Source organism: Marmota flaviventris, chromosome 16 (assembly GCF_047511675.1).
Source record: "Marmota flaviventris isolate mMarFla1 chromosome 16, mMarFla1.hap1, whole genome shotgun sequence".
Taxonomy (NCBI): Eukaryota; Metazoa; Chordata; class Mammalia; order Rodentia; family Sciuridae; genus Marmota; species Marmota flaviventris.
The window spans coordinates 21,194,122-21,208,589 of NC_092513.1; the positions used below are offsets into that span (position 1 = coordinate 21,194,122).

Below are 14,468 nucleotides of genomic sequence, written 5' to 3' on the forward strand. Positions count from 1 at the left end.
ATTTAGCTGTGCTTACAGCTCTGAAAGCAAAGGAAAGCTTCTTTTGCCCACAAAGTACAGCTTCCCTGCAAATTCAGAGTATAGAGTGAGAATGAAATAGGTGCTGGCAAGGCACTCATTTTCAAATGATGAAATAGTAGGAATTCACTGTACAAATAGCATACAATTACATAGCAGAGTCAAATCTCAAGGCACTTTATAATAATTAATGTCAACACATAAATAATTGCTGCAGAATAACTGGCAAAAATGTTGCAAAAATGGAAATGAGGGTTTTTCTTCTGTCTAAAATTTGCAGTATTTGATAGAAACACAGCATACTAATAACTCTCTGCAAAGACTCTAAGTTATGACTACCTCTAGGATCTCAATTCACTCTTGAATCTCAGAACAGGATCATGTAATATTCCTGAGTGATCCCAGTTACTTATAGAGTAGATTTTAGAACACCCTAGAGAATTACCCATGAACCCCATTGCATTCCTAATTTTTTTCTAGATCAAATTCTGTTTATTAGTTGACTTGCAATTTGGTAGAGAAGCAGAGCTCATAAAAAAATAGCAATGGATAAAATTGGCGAGCCCTCTAAGAGAACTTGAGAGAAGAGTGGAAGTCACTTAAACTTTAGTATTGCAACTTGATTCAAAGATGAGAAAAATGGGGTTACCAGTTCTGTAATGACTGGCACAAATGGAACCCCATGACTATTATGTATTTTATAGGTTCTTAAAGAACAGTGCTGCTCCCTGTTCCCTAGGGACAGCTCATTTGCCTTATTGAGGCTTAGATTCGAAGTGAAGGTTTCTTAGAAGGGAGAAAAAAATATTTATCTATCACAACTGTATGAATCTCTGTGGATGGGTCAGCAGAAGTGTGCAATGCACATGTACTTGCTATATATTTCCTTACATTTGGAGAGAAAATCAACTTTATCTGTGATTTCAGAAAGCCGCAAGTTTTGGGATCAGGGCTTTAGTGATTCATCTCTTACCAAACTCTAAGCTTAGTCTTTCAGGTAACTTTGGAGGAAGTAGTGTCTCTACACTTTGCAAAGCCATCTTTTTCTTTTTCTACGTGTGCCTTTCTCTGTTTCTCAAGGTGACTAATAAGACGCTTCTGCCCAGAGTCATGAAATGTTTTCTGCTTCAAAGAGAACAGAGATGCTTAGTGTTCTCCAATGCATTTAGAAACCAATACTGAGTGGCTGGAAGTTAACTGTTACTGACATTGATTTAGAAAATATTTCCTTTCCTAGAAAAGAAGGTACTTATTCTTTCTTTCTTTTTTCTTTTCTAAGCAATCACTTGACATATATTAAATCCTGTTTCTCTGGCATTGCACATATTTTGTTCAAAAGATACTTGATGAATGACTGAATATATTCTTTAGAAATCTTGGTCAGGAGTGTAATGTCCATTGTCCTGTGATTTTAGATGAAGTTCAAAAAAATTATCAACACTTTGTTTAGACTATTTTATTTTTCTAACTTATATATGTTTATTTTTATATTTATATTATTTTATAATAGTTAAACAATTATCTTTATTTAACAATCCTTACTTGTAAAGCAATTATCAAAATGAAAAAGTCTATAACAGAGACAAAATATTTTAACTAATTAACTTCTAGCATACTTCAGTTTTAGAGGTGATTTAGGTTCATAGGAAAACTGAGCAGAAGATAGAAAGATTTCCCAGGTAATCCCTGGATATGTAGCCTTCCCACTACCCAAATCACTGACTAGAAAAATACATGCAAATAAATATCTTTTAACCACGGACAAAACTCAAAAGTTTTTACTAGCCCATTTCTTTTTTGTTGAACTTTAACTTACAGTTTTATAAGTTACACCAACTCAGACAAAAAAAATGAAGAAGTAGATGGGCTATAGACCTCGGTAGGAAAATTTCCAGGAGGAAATCTTGGAAAGGGAAGAGCAGTGAGGAATATATCATGGACAAAATTAATCACCGTTATGGTTTGTACATGAGTCCCCTAGACTGATATGTTGAAGGGTTAGTCCCCAGTGCAGCCAAGTTCAGAGGTGGGGCTTTTGGGAAGGGATTGGATGAAGAGGGCTCTGACCCCACGAGTGGATTAATCCACTGATAGCTGAATGAACTCCTGGGAGGTGGTGGAAACTGTAGGCAGGGGCATGGTTGGGGGAAGAAGGTCACTGAGGGCATGTCTTGGAAAGCTCCCAGGGACCTACTTCGCCCTCTGCTTCCTGGTTGCCATGAACTAGGAAGCGTCCCTCTGCACACCCTTTCTCCATGATGTTCTGCCTCATCTCAGGTCCTGAGCAACGAAGCCAGCAGATTGGAACCTCTGCTACCCTGGGCCAATATGAATCTTTCCTCCTTTAAATTGTTTATGAGAGGCATTTTGGTCACAGCATTGGAAATCCGACTAACACAATTACCAATGCAAAAAGTAGTGAACTTTAGCTTGTAGTTGTCATGTCCAAGGGACAAGAGAAAGGCTATCCTACCCATTTTTCTTTTGATATGTCTTTAAAGTCACAGAATGTGGAAGAAAATTCAAAGAAAATACTAAACAATGATCCCATGAGGAGACTAACTAAAACTAAAAAATTCTCTTGATACATGACATAGGACCTTATGTGGTCTGATTTTTTTTTTTTTTTTTACTAAAAACACACCTTTAGTTGTCTTTGGGATTTGGAAATTATGTACTGTTAGACTTCCACATGTTTCTCATTTAATTTTACTCACTATAGCATGGGGGGCTCTTTTCCCTCGAGCTTTTACACACAACTCTATTCTGCAGGTATGATGTGCAATGAGAAAAGAGAAAATGAATCTCATTCTCCCTTGGCAGATTTTTGATGCCTTTTAATTCTAACCTTGCTACATCTAGACGATTTATGATTTCTTATAGCTGCCCCTATTGGGTTGGAAAAAATATAGCTTACCTCACAAATACATTTTATTGCTGTTACTATCATATCTATTACAAAACATCCTCTCCCACATAAGCTGCTGAGTCACCTGTTCTTAACTAAGAGATGAAAGTCATAAAATCGATTTTAAAATGCTGTGCTCATGGGGGAAAATATGTCAAATGGCACAGAAGAAATCACTAGGGTGTATATAACAGCTAAAAAATCTTCCTCTATTCCTGCCTCTGCCCTCCTTCAGGAATATGAAATACTACTCCAAAACTCTTTCGTCTCCAATATTAAAAGCTGAGAATGTATTGCTTAAATGAGTAAAGAATGCCAAAGCATTCAACAAGTATTGATTCATTGGGAGTCAACTGAGACATATTTCAATTTGACCAACAGATACTAAATCAGAATACATTGTAAGATATGACTTGATTATGAACCACTTACTTAATAGTACATACTAATTTAAAGGACTCACTACATCATTGTGTTATGAAAATACTTGGCCTTTGTTGGCCCTCGTGCCCCAGAACATCAGTATAGTGGGCTGTAGAAGAACTCCTAAAAGCACGTGACCCAATGTGTTGTTCTGACCCAAAGGACAGCCTGTTGGAAAGGAAAATTCTAGCAATAAGATCATAGGAAAATCTATCTTTCCAAGGCACAGGAAGGTCAGAATGTTCCACGTTTCACAAGTTATCTTGCTAGTATTCATTTTTTTTATTATAAAGAAAGGAAAATGCATTACACTGACTTCTTCCCGCTCCAAAACCTCGGTCCACCGACAGCGTTGGGAACGGAACAGGCCGGAGAGTGAACTGTGGGTGGGGGTATCCACACGTGGGAGATGGGAGGATTCCTGGGTACTGGGCACTTTCTAGGGTTGGCACAGGGATGGCACTCACGACAGCTGCAAAACAAAGATATTCATTTTATTTCTTTTAATACCTGCATATCCACCTAGTGAGCATAAAGGGAAATGGCTGAATTTTAAGATCCTCAAATCCATATGCAACACTCTCTGTAACTTCTTGGTGGTTCATTACTTACCTCTTCCCCCACAAACCCCTTCTTATGTTAGAGATGATAGCTCACTTCTGAAGCATCTTACTCTGGAGCATTATCCTGGAGTTCTAAACTTTCCATGTTCAGAGAAATGATTAATCAAGAGACTGTAGAGCCATCTCAAAGTTTTTATTATTATTATTATTATTATTATTATTATTATTATTATTATTATTATTTTGCCTTCTTCTTTCTTCAAGCACAAAACATGGAATTAGAAGTGTTAAGTTGTTCACAGATTGAATGTACTATGTAGAGCTGAGGAAGGGCTGAGAACTTTCTATTATTCCATAAATAAACATACTGCCCCCAAGAGACAGTCTGGAAAGATGAAAGCAAGGTATATTCTCAATATTCATACCTGGGATTTATCTGTAAATAGAAAACTATTCAAATGGCCAAATCAGTGCAGGGGAGTAATATTATTTTAAAAGCAGCTAAATGTTTTCCAGGAATATCAACATCTTTTAGTTATGTTGGTTGAAATCCACAGATTAAAAACTTATCTATATATCTTCTAGATTTAGTCAGTTTTTTTCAGTTCCATTATTCAGTAGCTATTCAATTATATAGGTATGAAATATTTATTCAAACTATAGTTAATTTTTATTTGAATTCATTTTATAAAATGTGTAGTATTCCATGTGTGTCATTAGAAAATAAAGAAACAAAGAAACAAAAACCGATCATTACATTATCTCCATTAAAGTTAAGCAAGCTACTGCAATAACAGGTTTTTGTTGTATGTTCCTAGGAAATTAATAAAGTTACTTTCTTAAATATATGATTTTTATTTAGCTATATTCTAATGCTAATCATTGGACTTTGGAATGTACATACAAGCCAATTTGCTAAAGGAAACCTTTTTTCCTATAAGTCATATATCTGATTTTAAAAATAGCTTCATAATCATAGATACAAATTACCTTACGCTATTGTAAATCAGTGAGGAACAACACATTGATTTTTTTTTACATTTTATAACTTAAACATGCAGATTAATTATATTAAGAATACAACACTTTAAACTGAAAGGGCTGCTTATAGTAAACTAGCTTTAAAAAATGGCTTATGTCATTTGCAGGAATATGGATAGAACTAGGGACCTTTGCATTCAGTGAAATAAATTGAACTTGGAAGGTGAAGAGACCTACGTTTTCTCTCATATTTGGAAGCTAGAGAGGAAAAAGTAAAAGAAACGTGGAGGAAGATCTCATGGAAATCAAAGGGAGATCAGTAGATGAAAGGCACCAAGGTATGGGAGGTGGGGGGCGATGGAGGGAAGGGCTGGGGAGCGATACTGGCAGAATTACATTGTTATGTTTTGTGCACGTATGAATACAGAACAACAAATCCCACCACTGTGTACAACTAGAATGCACCAATAATGATGTGGAACAATAAAACAAAACAAACAAGAAGAATTAAAAAAAAGGTATTCCAGAATTTATTTTCCAGTGTATGTATAATATTTCTTGAAATGCATATGAACATACCTATTTGAATTGGAAAACGAAAGTTAGCTTTTTTCAGATAAAGAGTTTTGATTGAATGGCATGAAAATGAGAAGTGAATTTACAGCATAGATCAAATTAAGGGTATTTTCCATAAATTGATTAAAAATACATAAATCATTTAATAAGATGGAAACATTTTACTAAATGTTGCCTTAGTAAAGGTACATTACAACTTATATTCCATTTTTCCTAATACTGTCTCCATATATTATAGAAGCCTGCAGTTTTATGTTATAATTACTTGGTAAGTCTAGGCACAGCTTTATGTGGCTGTACCTCCTAGAAAATGAGAATGTGCAAACCTGAATGAATACCACATTATTTCTCAGTGATTTAATCTATAACTTATACTTTCAGCATAATTTAAGGAGGTCCTCATCTAGCTGTGAGTTGAAAGATTAATATCAATGATTCTGAGTGAGAGTTCAAAGAAGGTTTTTGTCATGCAATTTAGGTGTCAAAATCATTGCAGTAAAAAAATCTCATTGTTAGAATATTTACCCATACATATATGCAAACAAAGTTCTTCAGTTTTAGATCAATAAAAATATTGAAGTAGAATTTATGCAATAAGTTGTATCTATACATGAATATATACAATTAATGTACAAAAAGACCCTTTCATGTCATTAAATGATGAAAGTCCAATAAAATTTTACATTATATACAACAGTACAGAAATACTACTTGTAATGTTAACTCAAACCATAAAAAAATAAGAAAATAGAAAAGACATGGTCACTGGAAATAAAAACATAAAATTTCAGTTCATAAAAATTTCATGCTGCAAAGAAGATAGATGATCGATATTAGGTACTCAATCATAAAAATGGATCATGTTTGTATATTAATTTATGAGGAGAGTCAAGTGTGGATAATAGTTCAAGGAGAAAAATGAGTGATATGAACCTTTCTCTTTTAAAGAAAAGCTTCCTCATGTGATTACTAAAGGCGTGATAATGAATATCCAATTACTATCATATTTTGGGTTTTTTTTCAATTTATTAAAAGAGTGGTATATCAGAAAAATTTCACCTCTCAGAAACAACTTAAAGCAAAATATATTAAATGTTAAATTGGGAAGGTTTAGGTTTTCTAAATTAGTTTAGGACAGGCTTAAGTGGAAACTTGAAAATAAATGACACAGAACACAATGCCTCAATAAAGACATTGTATAAAGAGTAAATTATGAACACACATACACATGCATGGCTCCAGAAAAGGGAAATTTTTAAATGGCAAGGAAACTTTAAAAGGAATCAAGAGACTAAAGTCATATACCAGCCCAAAGGATTTTCAGTTCCTTCAATAAAGAGGTTTTAATTTGGTTGAGTTCATGTCTCATGATACACTGCTAGAAATACTTCATTTTTCAAGTGAGCTAACAGAAGGGATTATCAGCTAACAGGAGTCACATCTGGAAATCTGACTTTTTAACCCACTGGAGTTTTTAAGTGGTTTGATATATTAGTTAGTGTTCCAAGGTATATAGTCATTATAGTTATAATAATAATAATAATAGACTTGAACACATTTATAAATAAAATAAGAGTATAAAAATCTATGTTTATAAAACCCAAATTTCCAAACTCTGAGGCATTTAATTTCATCATTTCACTCATCTTACTGATCAAACAAGATCATGAATAGCCATGAGGGTTGATGGTCAAGTTGCGAGGCATAACCTTATTGATGGTTTCTACTCATAACATACATGTGGCAATGATCATCACCTTTAGATAGAGATGGTGACTGACCGACAGGTTATGCATATTTCTTTCTTAATATCATTGTATTATTATAGTATAAGTAATAATATTAAAAGCCAATGTTTCAGACTATTTACAAAAAGTTTCATTTCATTATCAATATTATTATATTGCTATAATAAAACAATAATATTTTGAACCAATGTGTTATACTAGGTTTAGAAAAAGGTTTTTATCAGTATCTTCTAGTATGAAGCCAAATAAATTTGGATGGAAAAACATAAAAAGGATTTGGCAAGCCACAGAATCTGCAAGTTAGAGAATGGAGAGAACCCAAGAGACTAAACTTATACTCCAGTTCCAACTCTTTCATTACTGAAGAAAGAAATTTCACTTTTCAATAGTTTCACATTTTGGCTGCTGACCTGGGCATAAAAGGGTTTGCAAATAATAGAAGTTCTTTGAAAAAGAATAATCTATTGTGTTTGTGTATCTCAAAAACTCTCATTATTTTATTTCCTGACATGGAGTGGAATAGCCCTTGCTTTTGAGGTATTCTGAATTATAATTCATTTCTGCAGGAGTGTTAAAGTCCACATTTCTATAGAATAATAGTTGTTGAAAAAAATAATCATCCTAAAAAAAGTTGAATACAGTACTATTAATTAAAGTATCTTTTGTCATTTTCCCCTGAGATATCAGTTTAGAGAACCAGAAATACACACACACACACACACACACACACACGCACATGCGTGCAGGCACGCACACGCACACACACAAACACAAACACTACCATTGAAAGCATTCACTGGGCTGTTATGTTTATGTAAAATAGCTTGGAGAGCGATATCATCAAGCATTTTCAATAAATCTCTGCTCTGTGGCCAGACATGACAAGAAATCTCTTCTGACACAGTTTGCTGACAATTGAATTTATATCTGACACTGATGCAAAAAGATTTTTCAAGTAGAAATTCCCTCACCAATTTATTTAGCTCCCTGAGCCGGGCACTGTGGTATTTGAGAACTTTTACAACAATCTTTAAAATGTTAGTACTACATGTGACCTACAGGAAATCTAAAGTGAAGACATTTTTAATGTTACAAATTTTAAGAACTAAAATTTTTCCTAGATGTTTCTCAGTGTGGTACTTGACAGAATTGAGAGGTTTGTGGAGGAGGAAGGGGAACAAATATAATGATAAAGATAATTATGTTGAAGAGAAGAGTTGAAGTGAAATGATTTCTCTGTCGGCTTCTCTTTACCCTATCTTTTCTGCAACTACCTATATATAAGTTGAGACATTTGGAAATTTAGTATTGATTGCCCTTGAAATATATTCACATCCCTTCCATATTTTCAGGTGTTCTTTGACTAGCAAGTCTCACAGAATAATACTCAACAGTATCCACAAACTTGATGTAGGGCCTCTTTTGGGAAAGTACTAAGATTAATACATACACCCTCTGTAGTTATCTTTCACGTGGTGAGAAAAAACCTAAGTGCTCAAGTCAAACTGCCTGGGTATGTTACTTTATTCTGCCACCTGCTCCTGAGTAAGTGTCACTGGCAGTATCAAGGCAGGTCCCAAGGACATCTGCTTTCCTGTGGGATTCCTCTGCACATTTTACAGTGTGACCTGGTCGCTCATAGAATATTGCAGGAGGGATGGTGATCACTTCCACAATTGGGTTAGAAAAGATGACTTGCTCTCTCTTACTACCCACCTTTCAGATCACATTCTGGAAGAAGGCTGATGTCACATCTTCAGGAAATACTGGGAGAATCAGGAGGAGGCCCAAGTGGTAAAGAACTGAGGCCCATGACCAAGAGCCAGCAAGGAATCTGACTCAGAACTACCTGGGTTCCTGAATTATACCTGGGTTCCTGACCAAGCTGTTAGGGAAGTAAATGAAAGTTGTTTTATATTGCTACCTTACAGGGGTGATTTGTTATGTAATAATAGATAACTATACATTGACTTGAGTAAATTACTCAAGCTATTTCTCAGTTTCCTAATCTATAAAATGGAGAGGACCCAAGCACCAATTTTATTTATTTATTTATTTATTTTTGTATGGGGCGGGGGATTGAACTCAGGGGTACTCAACTAAACCACATATCCAGCCCTATTTTTTATTTTATTTAGAGACAGGGTCTCACTGAATTACTGAGAGCCTTGCTAAGTTGCTGAGGCTGGCCTTGAACTCAGGATCCTCCTGCCTTAGGCTTCCCAGCCTCTGGGATTCTGAGAACTAACTTTATGATTCAGTCATGAATGAGGATCAAAGAGCTCATCCATAGTTCAGTGGGCAAGTGTGTAGTCAGGAGTTAGAACCCCATACACATTGACTCTTTTTTTAAATTTTTATTGTTGGTTGTTCAAAACATTACATAGTTCTTGATATATCATATTTCACACTTTGATTCAAGTGACTCTTATTACTAATCTGCATGGCTCCAGCATGTCTAACCAAGAGTGTATTGAATACTATCTAGTTGGAAATGTTTTTTTAAAAACATTTGAGAAAAAGAAGTGCAATATATTAAGACAGAGGCAAATAAATCACTTTGAAATAAAATTTGAACTTGTTGGAATTATAAGATTTTTGAGACTGGAAAGTGAGGTTCTTCCCACAGGGGAGGAGAAGAACTAGAATAGTGATCATGACATAAAATCTGGGTTGAAATTCTTGTTTTGTCATCTATTAGTCCTTCATCTGTCAAGTCTACCCGGCCCGCTTCTAATGTGGTTTAGACACACATCACAAGATGAAGTATGATGTGATGCTAACTGGCTCAGTGCCAGTCTCACGGTGGCTATGTAGCTGTAGTAAGATCCAAAGTCATGCACTATTATAAGGGAGATTTAAGGATTCCCAAATCCCTCTACCTTTACCCCTTTTGTGGCCGTCTTGGCTGAGGTCTTTGAGATAGGGCTACAAAGTTAAAAAAAATATGGAACAGTTGTGATTATCTGGGGATAAATTTTGACACCCTAAGTATCAGACCAAAGATGAGGCTGGAGGGAAGAAAAACCCTTATGTGGGTCCATAGGATTCCCAGAAGATGAGTTACAGGCATAATACTATTCCCTTCTAAGCAAACCAGTGACTTTGCCAAGACTTGGTGAACTCATTTGCCTTAATCATTTATAAGTAGCCCCAGATCCCCCTAAAACCTTGACCTAGATGGGAAAGGTCTTGGAATAAATAATAGTATATTTTGTTGTCAACATCTCCAAGACATTAGGAGTTGAAGAAGAACTGCTGACGTAAATCTGTACTTCATTTGCTCTAGAAAATCTTTCTAAAATTGAAGTCAGTGTTCTTTTTACATTTCATCATCTGAGGTTTGATACTTTCACTGACTCTTTGCCAGATCCCCTCGTGATTAGATCCCCTGTATCTTTGAGAAAAAAGCCATCTTTTACCTTATAAAATCTCCCCTGAAAGCATAATTCTGTATTCCCTACAGACACTTGTTTGAGCTTAAAAGGCAGATCATGTTTGGTTGTCTGTTTTGCAGTGCTGGAGGTCTGACCCAGGGCCTCATGGATGCTAGGCAAGTGCTCCACCCCTAAGCTTCATGCCTAACCTCCAAAACCATCTCTTGGCTTTCCACACAATCCTACTAACTACCTGGTTTAGCAATCCAAGAGACTTTCGACTCAATATTTTTTTACAATTCATTTGTTTATAAAACTACCAAGAAACAAAGTCTGTGCTCTCATTTATTCACAACTCTTTTAAAGCTTATTCTTATATAAAGCCATTACATTCTACAAAGTATAGCCCAATGCATACATCATGGTGGGGCTGCAGATGTCCTGTTTCTCAAGGCAATCATGCTAAAGGAAGAATGAAGCATGCTGTTCAAGAGTCAAAGACTAAAATCTGATCTTAATGATATGCTCAAACTAGTATTTAGAATGATCTATTAGGTAATAATGATGTTTCTAATGCAAATTAAATGAAGTTTGAAATCTCAGCTGCTTTCTCCTTCTTTCACATTCCAAACTGTTGAAAATCTGTATGCTGTTGATGTTACAATGCTAGAGCCACTGTTTGCACGTATTTGCATCCACTGCTCCAAAGAAAGCATTCTTGGTTTGATAAGTGAATCCACCAGAACTACTGGGAGATGGAATGAATGCCTAGTTCCAGAAACCTATCGAGCTGGGCCCCTCTTCGGGTACTGGTCTTTCATATCCTGTATCCAAGGGTCAAACAAGGATTCTGAATTGAAATCAAACATCTTAGAGCCTGGAATTATCTTCTCACAGGCCAGTGCCTCTCAGTATCCATCTGCACAGAAGCAGACCTTCTAGAACTGTAGTACGTTGGGCCAGCAGAAGTTCATTTTTTTTAAAAAAAATCTACTTTTACTTATATAGCTTTATTTCACCTCCAAACAGTTTCTGCAACTTGCTTGTTTGTTTTCTGCAGCCCAGTTACTAAAGTAGATGGTTTTAACGGGAAGAAAATTCTCACAGTAAATGTTTTAGAGAATCTACAAACCCGTAGCTGTAAGTTGGCCCAAAGCTATCACAAAGCCAAACTGCCTGACTTCCTTTGCCCCTGTCCCTTTATTGGATTCTTCAGACTGCCTTCTGCAGACTTCTGATTTTACACTGTTTTTTTTTTTTTTTTTGTCTCAAGTATTTCTAGGGAAAGAGGAAAAAATTGAAATTCAAGAGGATTCTGTCCAAAAACCTCTCTTCCATTAAATTATTAGAGTTTTATACAGAGGTGATCTTACAGATGACCTGCATCCCCTACATCCTCATAAACTCCTGTGTCCCTTCTCTGCTCTAGCATCTATAGGAGTGATAAAAGGCCACACAAATGGTCACAGTCCACTGTATCATAAAATTCTAGAAATACAATATGATTTAAATCTCTTTCTAGAAACTACTCTCAAACAGAGGAAGCTGCTCACCCAAGGTCACCTGTCTGAGGATAGTGGCCAACAAAGAGTACATAAGGCAGGGTCCAGAAGGCCAGCTCCAGCCTCGCCTCCTTTGGGACAACTCTAAAGGACAACTTAGCAGAGGCCTCCATTACACCACGTCCATTGAATGTCATCCTCACCCCAATCCCACATGCCTCTCCCTCCCAGGCCTTGTTCTAGAAGTATTTGCTAATAAGTCCCCAGTCTTCTCATCTCTGTCTTAGAGTCTGATCACTGGAAAAGCCAGCATATGACCCTTATAACCCTTTAAAAGGTCAGGAAAAAGAAGACTTGATGCTTTGATATTTTGTAATTAATTTCATTATTGTAAGAAAGAGCATTTCAAATAATACTTTGGACACTATAAAAATAGTCACCCTTCATTACCATTTTATAGGCAGGGGTCACCATGTTATGACTGGGGAGTCAATAGTTTGAGGTGCTATCCAGCCTGTGCTGTCCACTGGGACATTTCTCATAAGCATCTGGACACTTAGCTGTGTGGTGTCACACGGGCAGGAAACAGCATATGGCAACAATGATTGTGAGCCATGAAATATAATCTTTGACAAATAAGTAGATTTTTCTCTCCCATGAAAATAAATACATTTTCCTTGTGGGATTTAAAAAACAAAAGGAAAAAAATAGCTTTGGATAGGCTATATTTTATCTGCTAAATAACATTTTATAGAGCATGGTAAGAAATGTCAACAAAGAGGGAGAAATTACTATAATGCACTAATAAAAAAGAAATACAGATAGCTTAAGAAATAATGATTCATAAATGGAATAGCAGACATCTCTCTATATATGGCTAGAAATCTTAAAAAATGCTATGGTTTTGGTTTACATATGACTCCATATTATAGTTGAGATCTTAGTATATCTAAATGATTGTGTTTGGGTCCCTTAGTAAATTTATCTACTATTCTGAATGAATTGATGGCTCTGCCAGGATACATATCTATATTTCTTAAACATTGTATGGTATCTAATGCCTTGGCAATCAGATTAGATGCAAAGAAACTATTTTATTTATCATAAGTTTAAGAATTTATTTAGAAATAAAATAAAGAGTAAGTATCCTTTCTAATTTTAATAGCATAGCTCATTTTGCTTGTTTCTGAACTTTATGTAAATTGAATCATAGATATTATGGCTACATAATATCTGTGAAATAATTTTTATTAATTATCATAAGTTTAAGAATTTATTTTAGAAAACAATGATGGCTATATGTTGAAGTAATTTTATTTTTTTTTGCATATGGTTTCTTCAACACATTGCATATAACAAAGAAAAATTCAACATGACAAAATTATTAAAAAATATATTCTATTGTCTCTTCATTTCTTATTAAAGTATAATATGCATATGAAAAATTGGAAATATGTCAAGGGTAGTGCTTAATGATTTTTCCAAAGTGAAATGCCCAGTATTCATCATCCAGAATAAGAAACAGAACATTATCAAAAGCTACTCCATAGTCTATTCCAGTTATTAATCAAACCCTATCAAGAGTAAGGACGCTTTCTAATTTTAATAACATAGCTCATTTTGCTTGTTTCTGAATTTTATGTAAATTGAGTCATATAGGTCTCTTAAATTTCTGTCTGGCTACATAATATCTCTGAAAGAAAATCTCCATATTGTATTTTAACCTTTTAGTATATTCATTTTTATGAATGCATGGTATTCCATTATATAAATAAACTACAATGTATCTATCCATGTCAACAAAGATATGCTATAGAAAATAGAGCATCTTCTAGAATATGTCTTTTGGTGAAAAGACTATGTATGTGAAGACAGTATATATTTATCCAAGAGTAGAATATATCTCACGATAGATCAGAGCACATACTTAAAACATTTTGTAAAACTATATGTTATGGTTTGAATATAAGGTCTCTTCCAAAGGCTCATGAACGAGAAAATATTGAACTATTCAGAAGTGAAATGATTAGATTGTGAAAGCCATAACCTAATCAGTGAATTAATCCACTTGATGGATTAATAATTTGAATCCATTAATGCGTGGTAAACGCGTGGCTAGAGGAAGTAGTTCACTGGGGGTGTACCGTTGGGATTATATTATTCCTGGTTCTTGTCCTCAAGCCCTGTCTGTCTTCTGGTTGTCACAAACTGAGCAACTTCCCTCCACCTAGATCTTCTGTCATGATGTTCTGCCCAACTTGGGCCTATCACTGTGGAGTTGACCACCCAGAGATGAAACCTTTGAAATAGTGAGCCAAAATAAACATTTCTTCCTCTAAATTGCTCTTGCCAGTTTTGTTTTGGTCACTGCA

General features: G+C 35.1%; 1 protein-coding gene across 1 annotated transcript in view; it reads right to left on the minus strand.

The window, feature by feature from the left end:
- Dcc (DCC netrin 1 receptor) overlaps nt 1–14,468 on the minus strand; it is a 1,066,901-nt gene that overhangs the window by 31,978 nt on the left and 1,020,455 nt on the right. Inside the window, exon 26 of the mRNA XM_027949033.2 lies at nt 3,660–3,821. Within this exon, the coding sequence (XP_027804834.2) occupies nt 3,660–3,821 (162 nt within the window). The remainder of the gene's footprint in view (nt 1–3,659; nt 3,822–14,468) is intronic.